This window comes from Cynocephalus volans, chromosome 2 (assembly GCF_027409185.1).
Source record: "Cynocephalus volans isolate mCynVol1 chromosome 2, mCynVol1.pri, whole genome shotgun sequence".
Classification (NCBI taxonomy): Eukaryota; Metazoa; Chordata; class Mammalia; order Dermoptera; family Cynocephalidae; genus Cynocephalus; species Cynocephalus volans.
Window position 1 is genome coordinate 196600725 of NC_084461.1, and position 21233 is coordinate 196621957.

Here is a 21233-nt window from a genome sequence, read left to right on the forward strand (position 1 = left end):
CTGTAGAATGACAGAGGGCCTTGTCCGTCTTGTTCTTCCCTCACTCTCCTGGAATAGGGCTCGATAAATATGTGTTTGCACGCACGAGTGAATAAACGAAATGTCACGGGAACGCTGTGATAACTGTGTGTACGGCCCGTGTGTCAACAGAATCCTGTTTTAATAGCTGTGTAATATTCCATTGTGTGCATACACTCTAATTTATTTAACCACTCTCCTTTTGATGGACATATCAGTTATTTGCAGTTCTAAAAATAAATACCAGGGGCTGGCCCCTTAGCTCAGTCGATTAGAGCACAGTGTTGTGACACAAAGGTCAAGGGCTCAGATCCCCATATGGGCCAGCTGCCGAAAATAAAATAAAATAAAATAAATAAATAAATACCTGGAGTGGAATTGTTGGGTCAGAAAGCATGAACATTTAAAATCTGGATAAACGTTACCAGACTGCCCCTTGGAAGCCTGACCCAATCTATGTACTGTTTCCAACACTGGGCGTTATCATTCTTAAAATATCTTTGCCATACTGGGGTATGTAATGTCTTATTGTTGCTTTAATTTATATTTTAAAATGTAGCAGGTTAAGCAGTTTTTTGTGTTTATTGACCATTGCCGGTATAAAGGTAAGTCTCCCCCAGTGCCCTGTGGGTTCTTCGAGGGCAAGGATGGGGACTGTGTCCCAGATCAGATCCCCCAGGATCAGCTTCCCCAGTGCTTCCCCCACACCCCTCCACACCACCTCACCTGCCACCTGTCCCCTGCTTCAGTGGTACCCATTGGTGAAGGCTGTGGCAATCAAGGGGCCCTGGAAAGAAAAGAATTTGACTCCTAGATTCCTGGGGAAAGTAGAGAAAACCCATGGGCTCCTTCTCTCTCCTGCAGGAAACCTGGGATGAGGCACAGACCCTGCTCCTCCATCTACCCTGCCCACGTTGCCGCCACTGCAGAGCTGCTAAAAGATTCTCTGGGGTAAGGCCTGGGAATATGCATATAACCAGTACCCTGATTAAAACCAGGGTACACCTGAACTGGAATCTAACCTCTATGCAGGCAGAGATGCAGTTTGTCTCATTTGCACAATGCGGCATACAGAGGATGATGATTAAATGCCCACTAAATGAATGATAACCCCCATCATCCCCCCTTTAGTGACACTTTCTTTCTCCATCATCACTCACCCCTCCTTTTGCCCCCAAATACAGACAGACCAGGCCTCTCCCTCCCCCAACTTTAGGGTCTCCTAGGGAGGCAGGTGAGGTGGAGGCCACCAGGCCTGGCCACTCACCCCAAGACTGTGGCCAAAGCCGGTGCTGGGGGCGGGGCTGGCGGCACTGATGTAACTGCTGACCCCCGAGTCCTGGTTGGCCGCCCCATAGAGCTCAGCCATGGGGCCAGGGCTGGTGGTCCCCAGGAAGCCCCCTGTGCGGCTGGGAGTCGAACCTGGAGGGGGAGCCATCGTCCAGGGGTGAGAGCCTGGCAACCCAGAAAGAAGACGGTGATAGCCCCGGCGCTCTCTGCCGCCCCACGGCACCCCCTCAAACCTGTTCCACCCATCCTGACTTTGACCCCTGTATCCCAGCAAGTCCATCCACCCACCATCCCCAGCCCAGGCCCCCATCACCTCCTGCCTGACCGCTCAGCAGCTTCCCTTCTTGAGCCCCTTCCAGCCTTTCCCCATCTTGCAGCTGAGTGCATTTTCTAAATCCTGATCTATATCATCTGCTGCTTGAAATGTCCACTATCTCCCCGAGACCTGGCTCCTCCTGCCTCCTTCTCTCCTCTCCTGCACTCTACCCACACTAACTGGCCTCCAAGCCTTTACACATGCTATTCCCTTAGCCAGAAACACTTTTCCTCCTCTTTGCCTTTAAATCCAAAGTTAAGAGGCCATTCTTCCTGGAGGTCCTCCCTGGCCTTCCCTAGAGGCCCCTGCTGGGAGCTCTCCTGGTACGTGACTCCCCCCATAGGGACAGCATCCTCCTTCAGTATTATTGCCTTTTTAATACTGATGTTCACAGCAGCCCGTAAGCTCTAGAGAGCAGAGACCCTGTGAGTCTTGTTCCGCGCTGGCTCACTGGTGCGTGCACAATGGCCAGCACAGAGTAGGTGCTCAGTTAATACTGGTTGAGTGAATGAATGAATGAGTCACTCTGCCAAGGGGCAGCAATGGCCACCTCCCCTCCCGCCAGACTTCTTTGCCCCTCCTTCCCTCACTTCCTGCACCCCGGAAGGCCTCACCTGTCCCTCGAACCACAGCTGCTGCCGCTGCTGCTGCCGCCATTGGTCCATAAGCAGTGAGAGGGATGGCTGAAAGGAAAGGCATGGGCACTTGAGCATGGCCAGTGAGGGGGTAGAGGTGGAGAAAGAAGGCCCCTGCCTTCTGGGCAGAATCTCTCCAACCTGACCTCACTCACAGGGGTCAGTGCAGCCCCAGGGTCAAGGCAGAAAGAGCTACGTTGGGTCGCCATCTGTGCCTGACCCGCAGGATGGGTGGACAAAGAGGAAGGAGAGAGGACGGTCTCCCAGCGAGCAGCTCAGCCTCAGTTTCTCTCCTGGGCTCAAGGGACACATGTGAACTGCCCAACACCCATAGACAGAGGGTGGGGGCAGGGCACCCAACCTAAGCTGCTGTTGAGTGTTGCTCACAGCTGTCCCTTTCTCCAGAGAGTGCCCTTGACAGAACAGTGGCCACCCTGCCCAGAGGTACCTGGAGGTTATGTCCCTCTTCCCAGCCCCAGCCCACTGCAGTCAGTGCCTGACTGACACAGGCACAGAAAGCCAGGCCCCTTGCTCAAGGTGGGGTGGACTCTGGTGCAGATCAGAGTCTCCCTGAGTCAGGCTGAGGCTAGACTCCAGTAGAGGTGGCAGCTTTGCTGCGCTCCTTCTGCTGCCTGTCCCCTGAGAGCAGCCCTCAGGGCATCCCTGACCACCAAGCCAGAAGGGACCACTTCCTCCCCCAAATTCCCTCAACCCTTGTTCTATCTTCTCCTCTTCAGACACAGGGACCTTGCTATTTCCTTGCTTGTTGTCTACCTCCACCCCAACCCCCACAGTGCCTAGCACCTTGCTTTGTATATAGCAGGCATTTAATAAATGTATGCTGTGGGAGTAAAAGAGGCCTCTCCTTCAACAACCCCTTGGCTTGAGCCTGGAGCCCCCTGGGGCTGAGAGGTGAACGCCCCCTACTGCTTGGTTCTGCTACCACAGCCTCTGAGGGTTACAACCCGGCACAGAGCAAGGGTCTTCAGGATCTGCATTTGGCAAACCTACAGGAGCACCAGGCTCCCATCCCAAGAAGCGGCCCTTAGGGCTGTTTTGGTGACCCTGGCCCTGAACTGGAGTTAGACCTGGGGCTAGGGACCCCAGACAAGGCCCATGAAAATCCTTGGCAAGGCCACTGGGCTGGGGATTAAAATCCAGGACTGTGCAGTTCCCGCACCCTGGAGGAATCTCCTGCGATCTTCATACAGCTGGCTCCATCTCACTCTGAAGTCACCTCCTCTAAGAAGCCTTCCCTGACTACCCTTGCCAAGGCAGCCCTTTGCCCCCAACCGTCACGCCTCAGCATATCTCCCCGCTTTATTTTCCTCCTGGAACTTCTCACCCTCTGAAAGTATCTTATTTACTTGTTTGTTTGCTGTCTCCCTTCTCTAGAATATCAACTCCAGTAAGGTAGGGGCCTTGTCTGTTTCATTTTCTGTTGTATCCCCAGTACCGGGGATGGCATTTGGCACAATAAATATTTATTGAATGCATGAAGGAAACACCCAAGTCTCCTTTTCTCTGAGGCAAGGGAAAAGTTCAGACCCGGACCCCTAAGAATTGCTGAACCTTGAACCCACTTCCTCCCCTGCCAAGACAATCTATAAAGGAGACATTTCTTCTCTCAGTTCTTTACGGCCAAGTCTGTTTTTTGGCCCATGCAGGCATTTCCACAGAGCAAAGTCAGAGCAGCCGACCCCAGCAAGTGCTTACCAAATTGTAAAGAATCACTTATTTGTATAATAAGTATTTGTTTCCCTCTCTAGGTCACAAGCTCTATGAGAGCAAGGCCTGCCTCTGTCTTGCCCCTGCTCTGCTCCCAGGGCTTGGTAGAGTGTCTTGCGCACAGTAGGTCCTCAACACATAGTTCTTACATGAGTAAAAAGGACCCCCTTTGAGCCCCCCTTCTCTGGCTACCCCCTCACCAGCCCATTGATTGCTGGTCAAACTCTCCCTCTGTTCAGGGAAGAGCCTCTGTTACCTCTACCTTTAGGACTCCCCTCCCCCACCCCATTTTGAGGGACCCCTGAGCACCCTTTGGAAGGAAGGTCTCATCTAAAGCAGATTCCACGCTCACATCCTCCACATATGGCCAGGTTGGGGGGAGAGTCTGGGGGTGGGGAGAGAAGCAGGTTGGACAGAGAAACCCCTTGCAGCCCACCCCATGTGCTCATGGCCCCCTCAGCCTCAGCCTGGCTCCACAGCCAAGCTGGTTGGCCTACGTGAAAGTTCCAGCTGGAGAAGCGGCCCAGTGGCCAAGCACCTTCATTACACTTGCCCAGAAGCCATTAATGGGCAGCCGTAGGGCCAGATTCAGCCCTCAGATAGGTTTCATTTGGCTCGCAGTGTTTTAAAAATTTGGAATTTGTTGCCAACATTTAAGAATAAATGGAAAATTCATATGAAAGCAAAAGCTGGGCTTCTGGCTTCTCTAGAAAAATGAGATCTCAGAGTACTGAGGGTGCCTGCCCTCCTGGCAAGGGTCAGTTGGCACTGAGTGCAGGCATGCCAGATCCAGTTTGCAGAAGTCCCCACTCGGCCTACTTTGCTCTAAGTTTGAGACCCTGGCTTGTTCACCACTAGGTCCCAGAGCCTCCATGGTGCCTGGCACATGGGAGGTGCTAGATAAATATTTGCCAAATGGATGAATGAGTGACTTTGCCTCCATCTGCTTGGCTTGGCCCTATGCCCCACCCTTAAGGGCCTTGTAGCTACCCAGACTGGCCAGTGCCCAGGCACCGTCTGTTGTGTCCCCACAGCCAGAGGGCTGGTGGGCAGAAGAAAACGGTCCCGCTAGCTTTCACCAGGAAGGTTCCTGAGCCCCCTGTCTTTCTCCCCATGTGGCCTATGAGGTGTATGAAATCCGAGCGACTGACCTGTAAGCTCGGGGAGGACTGGGGCGCTCGGGAGAGGGGTCCGCTCTACACGGAATTCTAAAATGAAACGTAAAACAGCTTAGGAAAAAGCAGGGGAGGCCCCTTGGGCATGGCCCAGAGAGGACAAATACACCCACAGGGACACTGGGTGGGGGACAGGCCATGCACAGGACCCAAGAGCTGGCAGGGGAGAGAAGGAAACAGATACAGAGAAGAGAGACAGAAAGAGAGAGAAAGAGCAGGCAGAGTTGCCACCTATACCCTGGGCACAGGGCAATGCTAGAGCTGCAATTCCAGGTGTTTCTTAAAAGGCTTAAGCTTGCACCAAAAACATCTCCTAGAAGCCTCCTCCTCTTCTTTCTTTTTTTGGGGGAGGGATGGGAGGAACTGGGAAGGCAGCTTGATGAAAAGCAATGGCCCTGGAATAGGTCAGGCTGGGGTTCGGTTCCCAGCCTTGCCACTTCCTAGTTGAATCATCTTTCCCTTTTGAGTGCATTTGCTCATCTACAAAATGGGGATCACTCCTCCCCATGAGATTATTATGAGGATTAGACAACAAAATGTTTACAAAGGATCCCAAGCTGAACAGCCCCAGGGCGAAAGATACAAGTGCTTAGGGACCCCTCCAAACAAACAAACAAGAAGCCTTGCAAAAGTTTGATATTTGATACTTCAAAGAAAACAACATTGAAGAGTCATCATGGGAAAGTCCAGAACTTTGTTGGGTTTCCTCCCACTTATTTTAAGGTCTAGTGTTATTTTTAATGTTGAATTACAAACAAGGGTGGTGATTATAATGGTTTTAAATTGTTTTTCAGCATTCAGGGTCTCAAAAGGTCTTGCCTGGCCTTGAAAGGGCTCAACATAGCCCCTGGTCATTATAAGTGTATCCATAAAGACACAACCAACATTGGCCCTTGGGGAGGGCCCCCACCACAAGCCTGATGCCCTCTTTGGTGGAAGTGGCAACTCTGGAGTAAGGTGGGGAGGAGAGAAAGGCAGGAGACAGGCAGAGAATAAATGGCCTGGTAGAGAACGGTGCCATGCAGAGCCACACCCCCAGCTTCTGGGGAGCGGGGGAGGAGGGAACGGTTGGGGAGAGGCCCTCCTTCCTCAGGCGTGCCCTTCCTTCCAAGCCTCCAGCAGGCAGACCCCCAGCCATGCACCCCCAGACACCACCCAGAGGAGTCAGACGTCCCAGGAACCGGGGACATGCTGATGGCAGAGGGACACTGAGCAGGACTTACCAGGGAACTGGTAGGTGTAACCAGGGGCGAGGCCTGTATAACTCCGGCTGGCATAGGTCGTGGCTTGGAAACCTGGGTAACCTGATGGGGGAAGGGGGCAGTGTCAGATGTCTCAGCCACAGCTCACTCCAGCTCAGTGAGAAAGGATCTGAGCCACACGGTTCACTCTCCCTGACCCTGTATCATGAAGCAGTCAGTCCCACTTTCCACATACTTCCTGCATGCCCGAGTCCTGTACTAAGCATGCTGAACACTTTATTATCCCATTGAACCTCACAAGCACCCTAAGAGGTAGGCACTATTAAGAGCCCCATTTTACAGACAAGGAAACTGAGGATCAGGGGGTGACATTTATTGGCTGAGAATAATCCAAACCCCTTACAGAAGCCCTTCGTGCTCTGGTTCCTGCTTCCCTCCTGTCCTCACCACCTATGCTCTGCCCCTCCTTCCTTCCACTCCAGCTACACCGGCTACCTTGCTATTTCTCAAATGTGCCAAACCCATTCCCACCTCAGGGCCTTTGCACATGCTGTTTCCTTTGCCTGGGGCACTCTTCCCCAGATTATTGTGTGACTGAGTCCCTCTCATTGTGTGAGACCCAGAGACATCTTTCCACAGGAGTCCTCCCCATCAGTTACAGTCTCTATCATGTCACCCTGGTTTTCCCCTTTCATAGCCCTGATGATCATTATCTGAACTTATCTCATGATTTTTGTAAGTGCTGATATTCTATCTTCCTAAAGAAAAATCATATAGTTAGTAATAACAGTACAACTGAGATTCAAATTCAGATCTGACTGGCTCCAATCCTCTTAACCACCAATTTCACCGTTAGTTAGAGGTTTTTCTTTCTTTTTTTACCTTTTAAATTAAAGTGAAACCAGCTCATAAATCACCTTTAAGAAAACTTTCTTAATGTTCTAGATCAAAAGAGGCTAAAGAGACAGGACAACTAAATGCAACATCTGATTTTATCCTGAATCTTGTTCTGGAGGACAAACATAGGCTATAAAAAGCACTATCGGGTCAACTGATAAAATCAGAAAATAGAAGGTAGATTAGATACAAACATTGTATCAATATAAATTTATGGAATTGATAACTAAACTGTGATTAAATGAAAGAATATCCCTAATCTTAGGAAATGCAGTATTTAAAGGTAAAGGGCCATGATGTATGTAACTTACCCTCAAATGATTCAGAGAAAAATCACGTGTGTGTGTATGTACATGCATATGTATATACACTCACACACATACACATAGAGGGAGTGAAATAATAAAGCAAATGGGGTAAAATGTTAACAGAAGATGAATCTGATAAAAGGGTATATTGATGTTCTTTGTATTATTTTATTTCTCCAGGTCTTTGAGAGTTTGGAATTACCTCCAAATCAAAAGTTAAAAAAACCCAAAACCACACTTTTCCTTTTTTTTTTTTTTTTGTTGGCTGGCCAGTACTGGGATCCGAACCCATGACCTTAGTGTTATAAGGCTGCACTCTAAATAACTGAGCTAACCGGCCAGCCCCTCCCCCAAAAAAACTTCAAGAGAAGACTGTGCCCCATTTGGAGGATGCTCTTCTGCCCCACCTCTTCTGTAACCCCCCCTTTTTCTTAAAAAAAAAAAAAAGATGACTGGTAAGGGGATCTTAACCCTTGACTTGGTGTTGTCAGCACCAGGTGAGCCATGGCCGGCCCTCTGTGACCCCAATTCTGACCTGCAAGCCCACACCACGCTCCCCTCCTCTGAATTCCCAGAGCACCTCTCTATGTGCCCCTCCCCTGTACCTGGCAAAAAGACCCCCTCGTTCCATTCTCTTTCTGTGAGTACACGTCTTGTCTCTCCAGGAAGACTGTGGTCTTCCTGGGGACTGAGCTCAAACTTACCACCCTCTGTCTTGTGCCCAAAGTGCTGCTGACTCCCGCTCAGCTCATCGCAGCCTTCGCTTCCTCCAGGGAGTCTCCCCAGCCTCCAGATGGGTTTAGGTGCCTCCTTGGGCCTCCCCCAGCCTCCAATCACTCTGTGGTGACAGTGCCCATTAACTCCTATCTCTCACTTGAAGGGGACCTCCAGGAAGGCAGGTCCTGCCCATCAGAAGCTGCTTGATAAGTATTAGTTGAACAACTAAGAAGAGGTAGCCTTCTCTTTGTCCTTCCCAAAGGCCTTTGTGCCTTTTCAAATGCCGTTCCCTCTGCCTGGAACTTTTTCCCTTCCCTTTTGCCCTACTCTCCTATAACTCAGTCCTTCTCAACCCACAGACTCAACTTAAATATAACTTCTTTTCTGCTTCTCCAAGTCTTGGCCAAGTTCCCTATGATCACACTTCCTTGGCAACCTACACCTCTCCATCCTAAATCTATTTATCTTCTTACTTATTTGTCTTTCCTCCAGACCATAAAACTCCAAGGAAAGTCATTGTTGTAATTCCCAGCATGCTGCCTGGCATATACAGTTGATCAATAACTATTTGTTGGATGGATGGATGGATGGATGGATGGATGAATGAATGGATGGAGGGATGGTTGGATGGGCCAGTGAATGGACAGATTGACAGAAGGATCAATTAATATGGAGCAGTTGGACAATTTTTTTGGCCACCACCAGAGGGCAGCATGCCACAACCAAACCACCCCACCTTGGGTAGGACTGCCAGAGGGACAGATCCCTAGTTCTCCCTCCTAATGACTCAGACAGGAGGGCAGACCACAGAGAAGATGCAACACCCAAGCAGCCCCTCCTAGACCTGAAGCAGTTCTGGGCCAAAAGCAGCTGGTGTAGGCCTAGCACATACCCAGCATGCCAATACCGAGCATGAAGGCGTCCATTCCGTAGGGCATGACTCGAGACCTGCCCCGGGCTGAGCCCGTCGGCGACATCACCTCCTTTGGCTGAGCTTTCTTACATTCCACCTGCAATGAGACCTGGCGGTTAGTCCTTCCTACAGACATAGAGTCATTGTCCTTCCTGTTCCCTGGCAGTCCTCCTTATTATTAATTTCATAGTTACCATTTGTGGGGTACTTACTATGTGTTAGGCACGGTTTTTGTGGCTTTGCATGCAATACTTCATCGAAAGCTTACACCAACCCTATGATGGTGGTGCTAGGGTCACTCCCATTTTACAGATGTGAAAACTGAGACTCAGAGGGGGACGTCATCTCCCCCAATTAACCTCCATATGACACTGCCATCCTGTCTAGATTTTCCAGCTCTGCCCTGCTCACTGTGAGGCCCCCTGCCTGCCTCCAGAACCTCAGAGCTTCCCTGGCTGGCTCAGCCTGGAGCCCCCATCTCTCGCTGCACTTCCGCCCCCATCCAATCCCAACTCACCATTTTGTTGTTTATTTCATGGAAATGGATTTCACACACTTTCTCCACGATGTCTTCACTCTCAAACGTGACAAACCCGAACCCTACAGATTGGACAAGGGGCAAAGGCAAGGTCAGAACCAGGGCTCATGGTCAAAGCCCAGCCCTAGGACATAACAATACCACCATTCCTCTCTCCTTGGCGAATTTCTGAGAGTTCCTGAAGGGTTCTGCCCACAGCCTAGGAGCCTCTCAACTACTCGCGGAGACAGCGTTTTAAGCCCCGAATTACAGATGAGAAAACAAAGCCTCCTTGGGGAAGTGAAGTAACTTGCCCAAGGTCACACAGCAAGTTAGAAAGTGGCAGAGCTGCAATGAGCATACACTCAACATGCCTTTTCTCTTCCTCAGATGCTTTCCAAAGAGGGAAGAAAGAACACACATGAACACTCACTTAAACTTACACAAAGGTGTACACACCCAAACACATGGACATACGCACTTACAGGACATGGAGGCACACACACCAGCAGACACAAATGCACACACACACGCCTGGGTACCTGTGTATTACACAGACACTCCCTGATGCCCTACATGTGCAGTTACCCTGACATACCAGGGATACACAAATATTCACACATGGACACCCTCACACGCACAGATACAAAGACACACACACACATAAACACACACAGCACATACTCCACTCTGAAAAAAGGCTAATAGGCCCAAAGCCCTAAACAATTGGAGAAACAACTCTGCCTCCTCCTGCATGTGTCCCAGGGGCGGGAATGGGATTTCTCAGAAAGCAAGGCCCTTGGGAGAAAAACAACCAGGCAGTGCACAGTGTGGCCCAGATGCTCACAGGTTCAGGGGCAACGGGGGGCGGGGTTGGGCTCAGTCCCAGGGTGGGAGGGCAGTGGCAGGAGCAGACTGCTTGGGGCTGTGGAGTCAGCCTGACCCTGGGGCAGCCTGAGCCTGGCCTGAGCTCTGGTTACCAGGACAAGGTAAGCCCCAGTGCAGAGGCAGACAGCAGCTAGGGCAGGGGTGGAGGGCTCAGTTGGTAGAGCGTTGTGGGGGCTGCTCCTCTGCTCTCGGGTGTCTGCAATTCGGCAAGTTTCTAGCACAGGAAACGACGGGACAAAAGCCTTCTGTAAGGCCAGGCCCGGGAGAGGCCCGGGAGAGGATGCAGATCCTCAGGGATAGGATGTCAGGAGGCGAGATGAAAGGGCAGCTGTGACCTGCAGCCCCCTGGCTGACCACAGGCCCCCAGCCCAGCCTGGGAAGGGGGAGGGGGTCACACTCACCTCGATGCCGGTTGGTGGTTTTGTCAAACATCAGCATGGCATCATCCACCTGAAACAGAGCCTGCCATGGAGGACCCACCAGACACCTGGGGACTGCACCACAACCCAAGAACAGAGACTCCCACAACCCCTCCCCTCTTGTCCACTGCAGGCTTTATCTTAAACTTGCTCCCTGCGCAGGGGACAACTTTCCATCTGCAACCCCACTGGATACTACAGCACCCTCTATTCAACCACCAGATTCTCAATGGACTAGCCTGCCTTTATTAAGCTCCAAATACACAGCTGGCACTTTGCCCCACATCCTCCCAACATTCCCTGCATGGGAAGATCCCCATTGGGTAAATAAGGAAATGGGTTCAGAGAGGTAAAGTTGCCTGCTCAAGGTTACACAGCAAATCCTAGACTAAGCCAGGGAAGAGGAGGCACGGAGAGGGCACTAGAGAAGGAAATGTGGGAGCAAGATTATGAGATGGGGAAGCAAAAGCCTCTTCCCTTTTTTGCAAAAGGCCAGGTGGATAGCAGCCAGACTCGACTCCCCTCTCTTGGTACAGATCTTTTCCTCTAATTGAGGTTTCCTTTTGCTAGAGGCTGTAATTAAAGCAAGTAAAGTTCAATGCCTGGGCTGCCTGCCTCCCACTGACTGGGGGAGGGGAAAAGGTCTGAGGAAGGGGGAGGGTCTACACAATCCACCCTCTTTTTAGACCCCAGTCTTCTTGCTACTTACTCAAGGCATCCCCTTAGAGACATGGACAGCCAAAGGCCTTAGCTTCTCTCCTGCAGTCCAACCTCCTTTGCTTTTCCTGCATCTGGTGCCTCTTCCTCACCCTTTTAGCTAAGGTCTGATTCACACTTGATGGAACTCAGAAGCTGCCTCTGATAACCCCCGATATCCCACTCCAGCCCTTGACCCTCCACCAAATGGCCAGGCATCCAAAGAAGAAACAGAAACTTTCTCAGGACACTCCACTTACCTCCACTCTCTTTCCCTCTATTTCCAGTCCGTCATCTGCCTTATAAGGGGCCTCCCCTGCCTCATTAAAGTGGAGAGGCAGACTCTAAACTAGGGTGGTCCTCCAGCTCTCCTTAGGCATCAAGCTACACCAGGCTTCTGACTCCCCCCTGGGAGAACTAGGAGCCCACTAAGCCAGAAAGCATGGGGACCCTGGAGAATCTCAGAGGGAAATTACATCTCCCTTCCCAAGAAGTTTCCTGCCCCAGGGCCCTGCAGTGGAGTGCTACCCTCATTCCCATCCCTATGGACCCACTCTGAGTCCCAATCCTAAATCATAGACCATCCAAACTGGATGGACACTTTAGATCTGGCACATCTTTCCCACCCTCGCTTAACCCACAGAAAACAGAAACCCAGAAAGAAGGCTTGAGATGAAAGCACAGGCTTTGAGTAAGGAGGCCTTGAGTTGGAATCCTGGATCCTGCATTGCTGGTTGAGTAACCTGGCCAACTGGCTTTATGTCTCCATGACTTTGGTTCCTCATCTGTGAAATGAACATAACGGTGTCTACCTCATAGGGAGGAGTGCATATAACACTTAATGCACAGTACCTGGAATACAGTATGTTCTTAATAAATAACGGCTATTATTATTATCTTTATTAAGGAGAGACTTGCCCATAGTCACATGGGGGAGAGTGAAAAGCAAGAGAGCGAGCCCAACACCACCAGCTTGAAGCTTCCATGAGGACAGTGTCTGTGTTGGTCATGACCATGACCACCATTCTACTGTGCATCTTGACTTATGCTCAGTAATTTTTTTCAATGAATGAATGAATAAAGAGAAGAAACTACCACACCCTCCTCCCTAATCCTACAGCTTTGAGCTCCCGCCTGACCCGCAAACTGATTCAGCCCAAATCCACAGCCCTTCCACCTTCCTCCTCCTAACCTTCCAACTCTACCATCCCTGGCCCCTACGTGCTTCAACCTGGGCCTCGGCTGGACAGACACCTAACGGGGCAGTGGGGCCGAGGCCAGGACAGGGCACAAGGAAAGTGGCTGGGGGTCCAGGGCACACACCACCACCCCCATCCGGTGTCCCCTCCTGGGGCCAGCTGAGGGGAGGGAGGCTCCCGGCCCAGTGTCCTTAATAGGCTTTGGTCTCCATGGGAACCCAGGGGCAGGGGGGATCGGGCGGGGGGAGGGGAGGCGACCGAGGCCTGCTGACCAGTGGGAGCCGCCAAGTTCGGCGGCCGCTAAGCCTGAGTGGCAGCCATGGCGGCTGACCATTGTTCCCCCCTCGGCGGCGGCCCCTCGATCCGGGCGGGGGGCCCCCTGCCGCGGGGCCCTTGGCATTCCCGGCTGTCCCCCTCGCTCCCTGGCAGCCTATTCTCCGGCTCCCCCTGGCCTCCCCGGGCCGGTTTCACATGCCAACGCCGATTTAGGCCCGAACAAAAGACGCGGCCGCTGACGGCTTCTCCTGGGGCCCGGTTGCCATGGCAACGCCGGCCCCGGGGGCAGGCGGCCTCCAATCACAGCTGCTGGATCAGATTAGTGCGAGCTCTAATGCTCGGCGCTCAGACACAAAGACACCCCGCCGGAGCCGAGCCGGGCCTGCTGCTTCCCAGGAGCGCCCTTCCCTCTGGGGCCCCGGCCCGGCCCGACCTGCCCTGCGTCCTGGACCCAGGTCTCCACTGAGGCGCCTGCGCGAGGCGCCTGTGCCGAGGCCTCTCGTCCCCATCCCGCCAGCATCCGCTGGCTAGGGGACCCCCCAACCAGCCAGTTCCCAGCCCATTTCCCAAGCCACGTCCTCCTTTGCCTGCTAGGGGAACTGGAAATGCTTGGAGGGGAAAGCCTCTATCCCGTCTCTCCTAAGAGAAGAAGACCAGGGACCCCGGCTCTAAGCAATGCTGCCCTCATTCACCCCTCGACTTCATACTTGGTCCCTCTTTGCCATCTCCCCTTCGGACCTTGAAGTTCATATTGCTCACCTTTCTCGGGACACCTTATTGTCAGATGTCGCCACACCTCCTACTTTTTCATAGCTTACCTCTTTGTAGGTCCGGAAATTAAAGCTTGATGCATTTCAGAACTGAGAGCCCATCCTTTGGGCTCGATTAGGAATTCAGAGTGCCTTCTTCAGTTCCCCCCAATACCTAGGGGTTCAGTAGCCCCCTGGCTCTTGCCCCAAGCTCCCTACCTGTGCAAGAAGGGTGCTGAATGCAATTGAGAGTCATATTTATTGCCTCCTTATCCTCACCAGGAAGGGGTGGGGGAAGGTACAACCGCCCATGGCCTGGACAGGTGCAAACTCCCAGGAGGCCAAGGGGTGACTGGATTGAACTGGCTACGGGAGCGCAGCCTCTCTTGGGAGGATGAAGATAAGCAAGAGAAAAATACAGGGGAAGGGCAACAACAGGGACAGATACTGTGTGGCTTCCTCTCCCTGGGGATGTCCGGAGTCTGAGGCCCATAGATGGGCCAGGAGCCTGAACAGTGTGTTGGCCTGGCGTCACCCACAAGAGGAGCCAGCCCCCCTTTCACCTTTTGCAGGAACTGGAATGTCCTGGCTGGACCCTGCCTGCTACTAACTGATTCTACAGCACATCACAGCCCCAGCAAGCACCCCCAGTCAGCACCCCCAGTTTAGACCCACCTTCCCGAACTGCTCAAAGTATTGCTTCACGTCCTCCACCGTGGTGTTCACTGACAGCCCCCCTACAAAGATCTTCTTCGTCCGAGTCACCATCTGTTAGGGGAGGGAACAAGAAAGTGGGCATCTGAGTCCTGTGGCCTACCGCCACCAGCAGGGGCTTGAGCCCCCCTGCCAGGATGCCAGCTGACAAGCTCTCTGTGGCCCCAGCCTCTTGGAAGGCTCCCCCCAAGCTCCCCCTTGGACCCCCGCCTCTAGGCCTGTCAAGGGCAGCTGTGCGCCCCACACCCTGGCTGGCTGACTCAAGTGTACCTACCTCCTGCCTCCCTCCCTGGGGTTTGTGTCTGGAAAATGCCTTCCCTAAGGACTAACACAGGGAAGGGGGCGGGTCTGTGACCCAGACCTACAGCCTAACTGGAAGACCCCACCAGCTCTCCTGGGAGATGCCCAGGACCATCACAGGGTCACCCTGAACTCAACACCGACATTTTCCTCATCAACCTCCTCCCAATCCAACCTCTGGCAGCGCCACGGCCCCAGTCCTGTTTTAGGAAGAACACATGGTCCTAATTACCCCAGGAGCGCATGGCTAATCCGCGGCAATTCCCAGCCCCATCCTAACACTAAAGCACCTTCTGTCACCAAACTGCTTAATGGAATTAACCCAATTCCGACCATGTGCTCCCTGGTGCGGCTTCCTTCGAATACCTGCTCCATAATTGCTTTCAGGCCCTACTGGAGTCCTTTCAGAGATGCCCCTTTCCTGTCTCCTAAAACTGCTCCTCTCCCTTTGCCCTGGCAGGAGCTGGGGGTCTTGACGGAATTCACTGGCTCAGAATCTTAAGGCACCCTAGTTCCCGCCAACTCCCTTGCAAAGAGAGAAACTGGAGAGGGACCTAGTTGTAAGACATATAAGTTAGCAAACTCAGGTATCCTGACTCCCTGACTGTAATTGGTCTTTCGTCCTGTCCCCTGTATTCAGTCACTTAAAAACTAAGATCTGGCTACTGGCTAGTTGCCCTGAGTCCTTCAAGAGAATCTCAGGCCCCTGCCCTGCACTAAAAGTTCTGAGTTCCATATTGCTCAACTGCTCAGAAATCCATTTTCTGCACACACTGCCCTTTTGCCCAGAAGAACTTGCTAGAGCACTGAGGACAGCACTTGAGAGAACAGCCAAAGACACCTAAACTGAAAGACAACAGGTGACAGACTCCATGGTCTCTTCCCCCTCTGTAAGCACAGCACACCTCACCCCAGAGGTAGGATGGTGACCTGGAGGTCAGAAGTAGTTCAGCCTCAGAGGATAAGTCTGTCCTGTGTTTGAGCCCCACAAGCCCTGGGCACACAGGCTGTGATCTATTAGGACAGAATTAGACTCACGGTCCAAACTGTACGTGCTTCAAATAAAGGACAACAAATTCCAAGTGCTTCCCTTTCTCCCAACACATGCAGCCCCCTCTTCAGTCCACCCCAAAGCACAGATGGAAAGATGCATAGTGTCTTTATTCCACAGAGCAAGGACATCAATAATCCGTCCCCCCACCCCAGCCCATTCCAGAAACACTCCAGAGGTTCCAGAAACATCTTCCATAAAAGGGAATTCTGGGGAAATCACTGTCTAGAGTTGCCCCTCCTCCCAGACACAGATACACCTACCTTAGGCTGTGCTCGCCGAGGAAAGGCCACCTTGGGGTCAATCTGAAAGGAAAGGGAGAGGTAGAAGGGGTCTTGGTTATCACATTTCAGATGAGTGACCACACAGCCTTCAGCCCTGAGGACTTCCCTGGTCCTAGGACACAGACGTGACAGCAATCACAACAGCCTCTGGCAGGAAAGCATAGCGGTTAAGCACTTAGGCCCTAAAATCAAGCTGCTGGGTTCAAATCCCACTTACACTGCTTCCCTCCTGTGAGACCATAGGCAAGTTATTTCACCTCTCTGAGCCTCAGGGCCAACCTCACCTGCAAAATGAGCAAATAACACCCACCAAAGGGTCATCTGCAGATGATTTGAGATAAGGCATACAAAGCACTTGGCATGGTGTCTGGCTCAGAGCAAGAACGAACAACAAAAAAAGTAACCTAAGTCTTATTCCTTCAAATATCATGTAAATCAAGGGCCGTCCTTGCCTAACTGACTTCACACAGATACCCGTCTAGGTAAGGCCTGCAATTCAGACTTTGAGAGCCTTGGGAATGGAAATACTCTTTGCTTGAAATAGGCTACAGTATGAGAGTTCATAATCACCAGGAGTAGTTCTGCTTTCCCAGTCCTATACACATCAAACAGCTCTCCTTGAGGCTGCAAGCAAACAGCTCTCTGATGATACAGGAAGGCTTAGGGTGAAGCAGAGTGCACTCTTTGGTGACATGAAAGAGCATGTGACTAGAAATTAGAAACTTTGGGCCTCTTGCCAAGACTATGATCTTGCTTGACCCCTCTGAGCCTCAGTTCCCTCATCAGCAAAGTGGGGACGATCACACCCGCTCTTCCCAGGGGCAGCTGTAGGGAATCAAATGAGATAATGTGGATGAAAGCGGCCCTTTGTGAACTGCCCTTCATTGCACAAACAAAGGTGCTATTACCAGCAGGCCACCTTTGCCCTTGGCTGTGAACAACCAGAGGGAAAAATCAAGAAGCACCTGGGGTCTCCTAGGGACTACAGCCATACTAAAAAGCAGCAAAAGACAGGGCATGTGACATTGTAATCAATGCAGAACCTAGGAGATTGGGTCATTCCGGAGTTTCTTGCCACTCCATGGGTGGACATCATTCAGAAGTTTACCAGCCAATAGCAGGGAAGATCTATCTTTTCCCTTCTGTTCAAAACTCAGCCTCGTTCTAGGCAACTGGCTCTGGCTTCTCTGCCTGAATAGTATGAACCAGGAACCAGCCTCCTATAAGCTCCCTGGTTGAATCTGCCCACCAAGATGGAACCTCCAAAATCCATGCTAGGGCAATGTTCCTCTCCTACAAAGTCCAATGGGGCTCTAGGGAAAGTCACAGCTGCCTATTTCCCCTTTCTGAAGTTTTGATTTTGTACCTGTACTGATATTTTCATCCTTCTATTTCTCCCAGAAGCAGACTCGCCAGCCACCAGCACACCTCAGACAATCTCCTGTCACAGACCCTGATGGGGAGACAGTACCCGAGCCACGCTCCCACAGACCCACACACACCTAATCCCTGACATATCCCACCTCCACTCTGACTCACAGCTGGCAACATAAATAAAACCCAACAAGTAAATAAAAGGTGAAAGTCAGAACCCAAAATAGACCCTCCCACCCCCTCTCTCAGGCAAGAGGCACCAAACACAGATAAAACCCTTGCCCTTTGCTAGTCCGATCTCCTAAGGATACCCATCTCAGCCTCCTTCCTCCCTGTCTCTCTTCTCCCTTATCAATCTTCTACTCCTCCACCCCCCAGCCCCGACCCCTAAATCTCAGCTTCCTGAGCGTTGCAGAAGTCATCAGTGCATTCTGAGGACAGGGGATGGTAGGGGAACAGGCAGCTTGATGGCAGATAATCACCAAAAACAATAGGCCACTGTCTCTCCATTCCCAGCTTGGGTCACCCAGGCTGCGCCAAGAAGATCCTTTCAGAGCCGGCAAAGTTGAGGCCTGGCCTCATTTACTCATTACGGCAAGCGGGAGTGGGAGCCACTGGGCAGAGATAACAGGAGCTGGGGACAGGCGGTAATTTAACAAATTCTTGGGCACAACCAGCTATTGTTGCAGGTAAACAGGAGCCAGTGACTGACCCAAGCAGGGAGGCCCAGGGCTGGGGGAAATGGGGGAGTGTGGAGAGAGGAGATCACACTGTCCCAGCCACCTGGCAGACGGACACCCCCATCACAGGGTAGCCCCTCCTCTGACTTTCTCCTTTTCCCTCTCCTCTTGAGCCAGCCTCGGCCAGCGCCCCCTGCAGGGTCCAAGACACTAGGAGCAGTAGGACAGCAGCAAAAATGTTCCACGAGTTTGAATGCCAAACAAGCCGCTTCTCCTAAGATCTAGTCTTCAGAAGGTTGTTTCCAGACAAGCTAGCTCTCTTCTCATAAATCCCCTTCCTGAGCAAAGCAGGTCCACGTCTTCCATACAAAGCAAGGAGCTGATTGACCAAAAGTCAGGGAAGGGAAGGATGGAAGGAGGGAGGGGGATTCAGTGATGCTTTGCCATTGGTCTGGAATGGGAGTAGGGGTGGGGGGGCGTCTCAGAGCCAAATACTAGTTAGAGTTCAGAGAAGCCACCGGGTGGGTCACTGCAGCCCTGACTCACCCAGTTTGGGCTAGGGGAGGGACCTAGCCCCACCCCAAGCTCTGCTCTGAGGCATCAAGATTAGTACTTATAGGCAGTGGGTGGTAGCTGTTACCTCTCTCACCAATACTGGGGGGAAGGGGGATGTTGCATCTCATCGCAGGCCTAAGATTTTTCTCCTTCCTCTCCCCTCGCCCCCCACGCTGGTGACAAAGTTTCAGAGCATGGCAGCCCTCTTACTCAGAAAACTCCCTCCTTCCTCAAGGACCCCGTCCAACTGTCTCCTGGGGAGAGACCTGACCCTCTCCTCCGGCAGCCTCCCTTTCCCAAAAGACCCCCAAAGCCCCGAGGGCCACTCACTGTTTTGGAGTCGAGCTCGTGCCGCGATTGCGCCAGCACTTTATCCACCCCCGCCTGGTCCATGAAAGTGACGAAGCCGAAACCCCTGCGCGCCGTAGTGAGGGAGAGGCAGATGGTTACAAGGCAGTGAGTGGCGGGTGGAGGGGGGCGAGCCGGGAGCAGGAGGAGGGGGTGAGGCTCACCTGGATCTCTTGGTCAGGGGGTCCCGCATCACCAGACACTCCTTCACCTCCCCGAACTGGCCGAAGTATTCGCGCAGCCCTTCTGTAACCACACACCCGCCTTCGGACCAGTCCGGGCCCCGTGCCCTTCCCCCCTCCCCCGTCCTTTGCCCCCGGTGACCCCGGCGCGGCCCGGTCGCCCCCGCGCCAAGCTGCCCGCGCGCTCTCCACTGCGGCCGCCCCCCGCCCCGCTCTCGCCCGGTTCCCGCGGAGCCTCCTGGCGCCCACCCGGGCCCCGGGAAGCCGAGGGCCGAGCTGGGCTGGAGAGGGGACGGCTCCAGCCGGGTTCCCGCCGCTCCGGGAGCCGCCTCACAAAAGTTTGAGCCGCAGGTGCGAGCAGAGTTGGCGCTGCCGCCGGCGGGTCCCGGGGGCCCAGCCCACCCCCCGATGCCCCCTGAACCCCTCATCTGCTCCCCTCCACCCGCCGGGCCGTGCGCGCTCGCGGACCGCCCTGCACTCTCGGGGTCCCCGGGCGGGGCGCGAAAGAGGGCGCGAGGGTGCCCAGGGTCAGCAGGGCGCAGGGCCGCGCTGGGGTGTCCGGGGCCGGGGCGCCGGGGGGTCCAGGGTCCCCTGCCCGGCCGGCGGGCGCTCCTGGGCTCGCTCACCCTGCGTAGTCTGCCAACTGAGTCCCCCGATGAACATCTTGCTGCGGGAGGAGGAGAGACACAAAGGGCCCGCGTGAGCGCTGGGCGCCAGGGCGCAGGGGGCGCGGGCCCGGGCCCCGGGGAGGCCCGGCCCGACCCGGATCGGCCATGTTGGCGGGGCCGGGGCGGGCGCGGGCCGGGAAGGCCGGGCCGGGCCGGGTCGGGCCGTACCAGGGGTCGTGCGGCGAGTCCGGGGAGGCGAGGCCGGGCTGGGGCGCGTCAGTCTCCATCGGGAGCCGCGGGCGGCGCGGGCAGCGGAGCGGCGGCGGCGGCGGCGGCGGCGGCGCTCGGCGCGGGGCAGATGAGGAGCGCGGCGAAGGGGGCCGGACGGACAGGCCATGCTGCCCCCTCCCCCGACCCCGCTCCGGCGGGCGGGCGGGGACGGCCGAGGGGAGGGCCCGCCGGGGGCCGACCTGCCGGCTCCTCCCCCCGCCGCCCTGCGCGCATAAAGCCCCGCGCTCGCCCGCGCGCCCGGGCGCCCGCGGAGACAGCGGCGCTGGGACCCCCCTCCGGCGGGGCTCCCGGGTCCCCGAGGGCGAGAGAGACCCCGAACCCCGGTGCGGGCCGGGACCAGGGCGCGGCCGCACCCCCCACCCAGCCCAGCGCGGGGGCCGGGCCGCGGGAACGCCCTCCCGGAATGAAGCGCTTCCCGGTGCCTTCAAGGTAGCTCGGTTCCGGATCGGGGGCGGGGGGGGCCCAGTCCTCCCTCTCAGGTCCCCGCTATGCAGAATTTAAGAGATGCCCTGGGTCGGGAGGAGGATAGCCTCAGCGCCCCCACATCCCCACACGTTCCAGCTGGTGAGAATCCCTCCATTCCCCCAGTCCGAGCGAGAAGCCGCCCTCGGAGCCCCCGGTTTCCTCCGAACCTAATTTAGAGTTCCGCACCCCACCCAGGGCTCTAATTTAGAGCCCTCAGTCCACTCCCAGTATCCCATACCCAATTTGGGGAACCCGTTCAGTGCCTCGCGTCCTGATGGGGAGCTTCCATCAGCACCCCAGTAGAAGCCGTATGTTTCCCCAATTCCTGCTCAGCCTTTGCAGTCCAGAGTGAGAGTCCCCCTTAACCCTCCCAAATCCCTTCCATCCCACTCGTGGACCCCTAGGGTCTGCTGAGAAGGTTCCCCGCCCCAAGCCCGG

At 54.1% G+C, this 21233-nt stretch overlaps 1 protein-coding gene across 6 annotated transcripts; it reads right to left on the minus strand.

Moving 5' to 3' along the window:
- Positions 1–763: 763 nt before the first annotated feature.
- On the minus strand, positions 764–20326 carry MSI1 (musashi RNA binding protein 1). 6 transcript variants are annotated; one of them, XM_063086147.1, is made up of 14 exons: positions 20268–20326; positions 20058–20098; positions 19414–19492; positions 19232–19316; positions 16272–16313; positions 14619–14711; positions 11006–11054; positions 9717–9799; positions 9179–9296; positions 6386–6466; positions 5139–5195; positions 2239–2307; positions 1286–1473; positions 764–805 (listed from the first exon to the last, which is right to left on the minus strand). In XM_063086147.1, exons 1-14 carry the CDS (start codon positions 20324–20326, stop codon positions 764–766), a joined length of 1086 nt encoding a protein of 361 aa, XP_062942217.1. The 6 variants fall into 6 exon arrangements, with proteins under 6 accessions (XP_062942217.1, XP_062942218.1, XP_062942216.1 ...); XM_063086148.1 differs by having other exon boundaries at positions 1286–1440; positions 19414–19495; XM_063086146.1 differs by having other exon boundaries at positions 19414–19495.
- Positions 20327–21233: the final 907 nt, after the last annotated feature.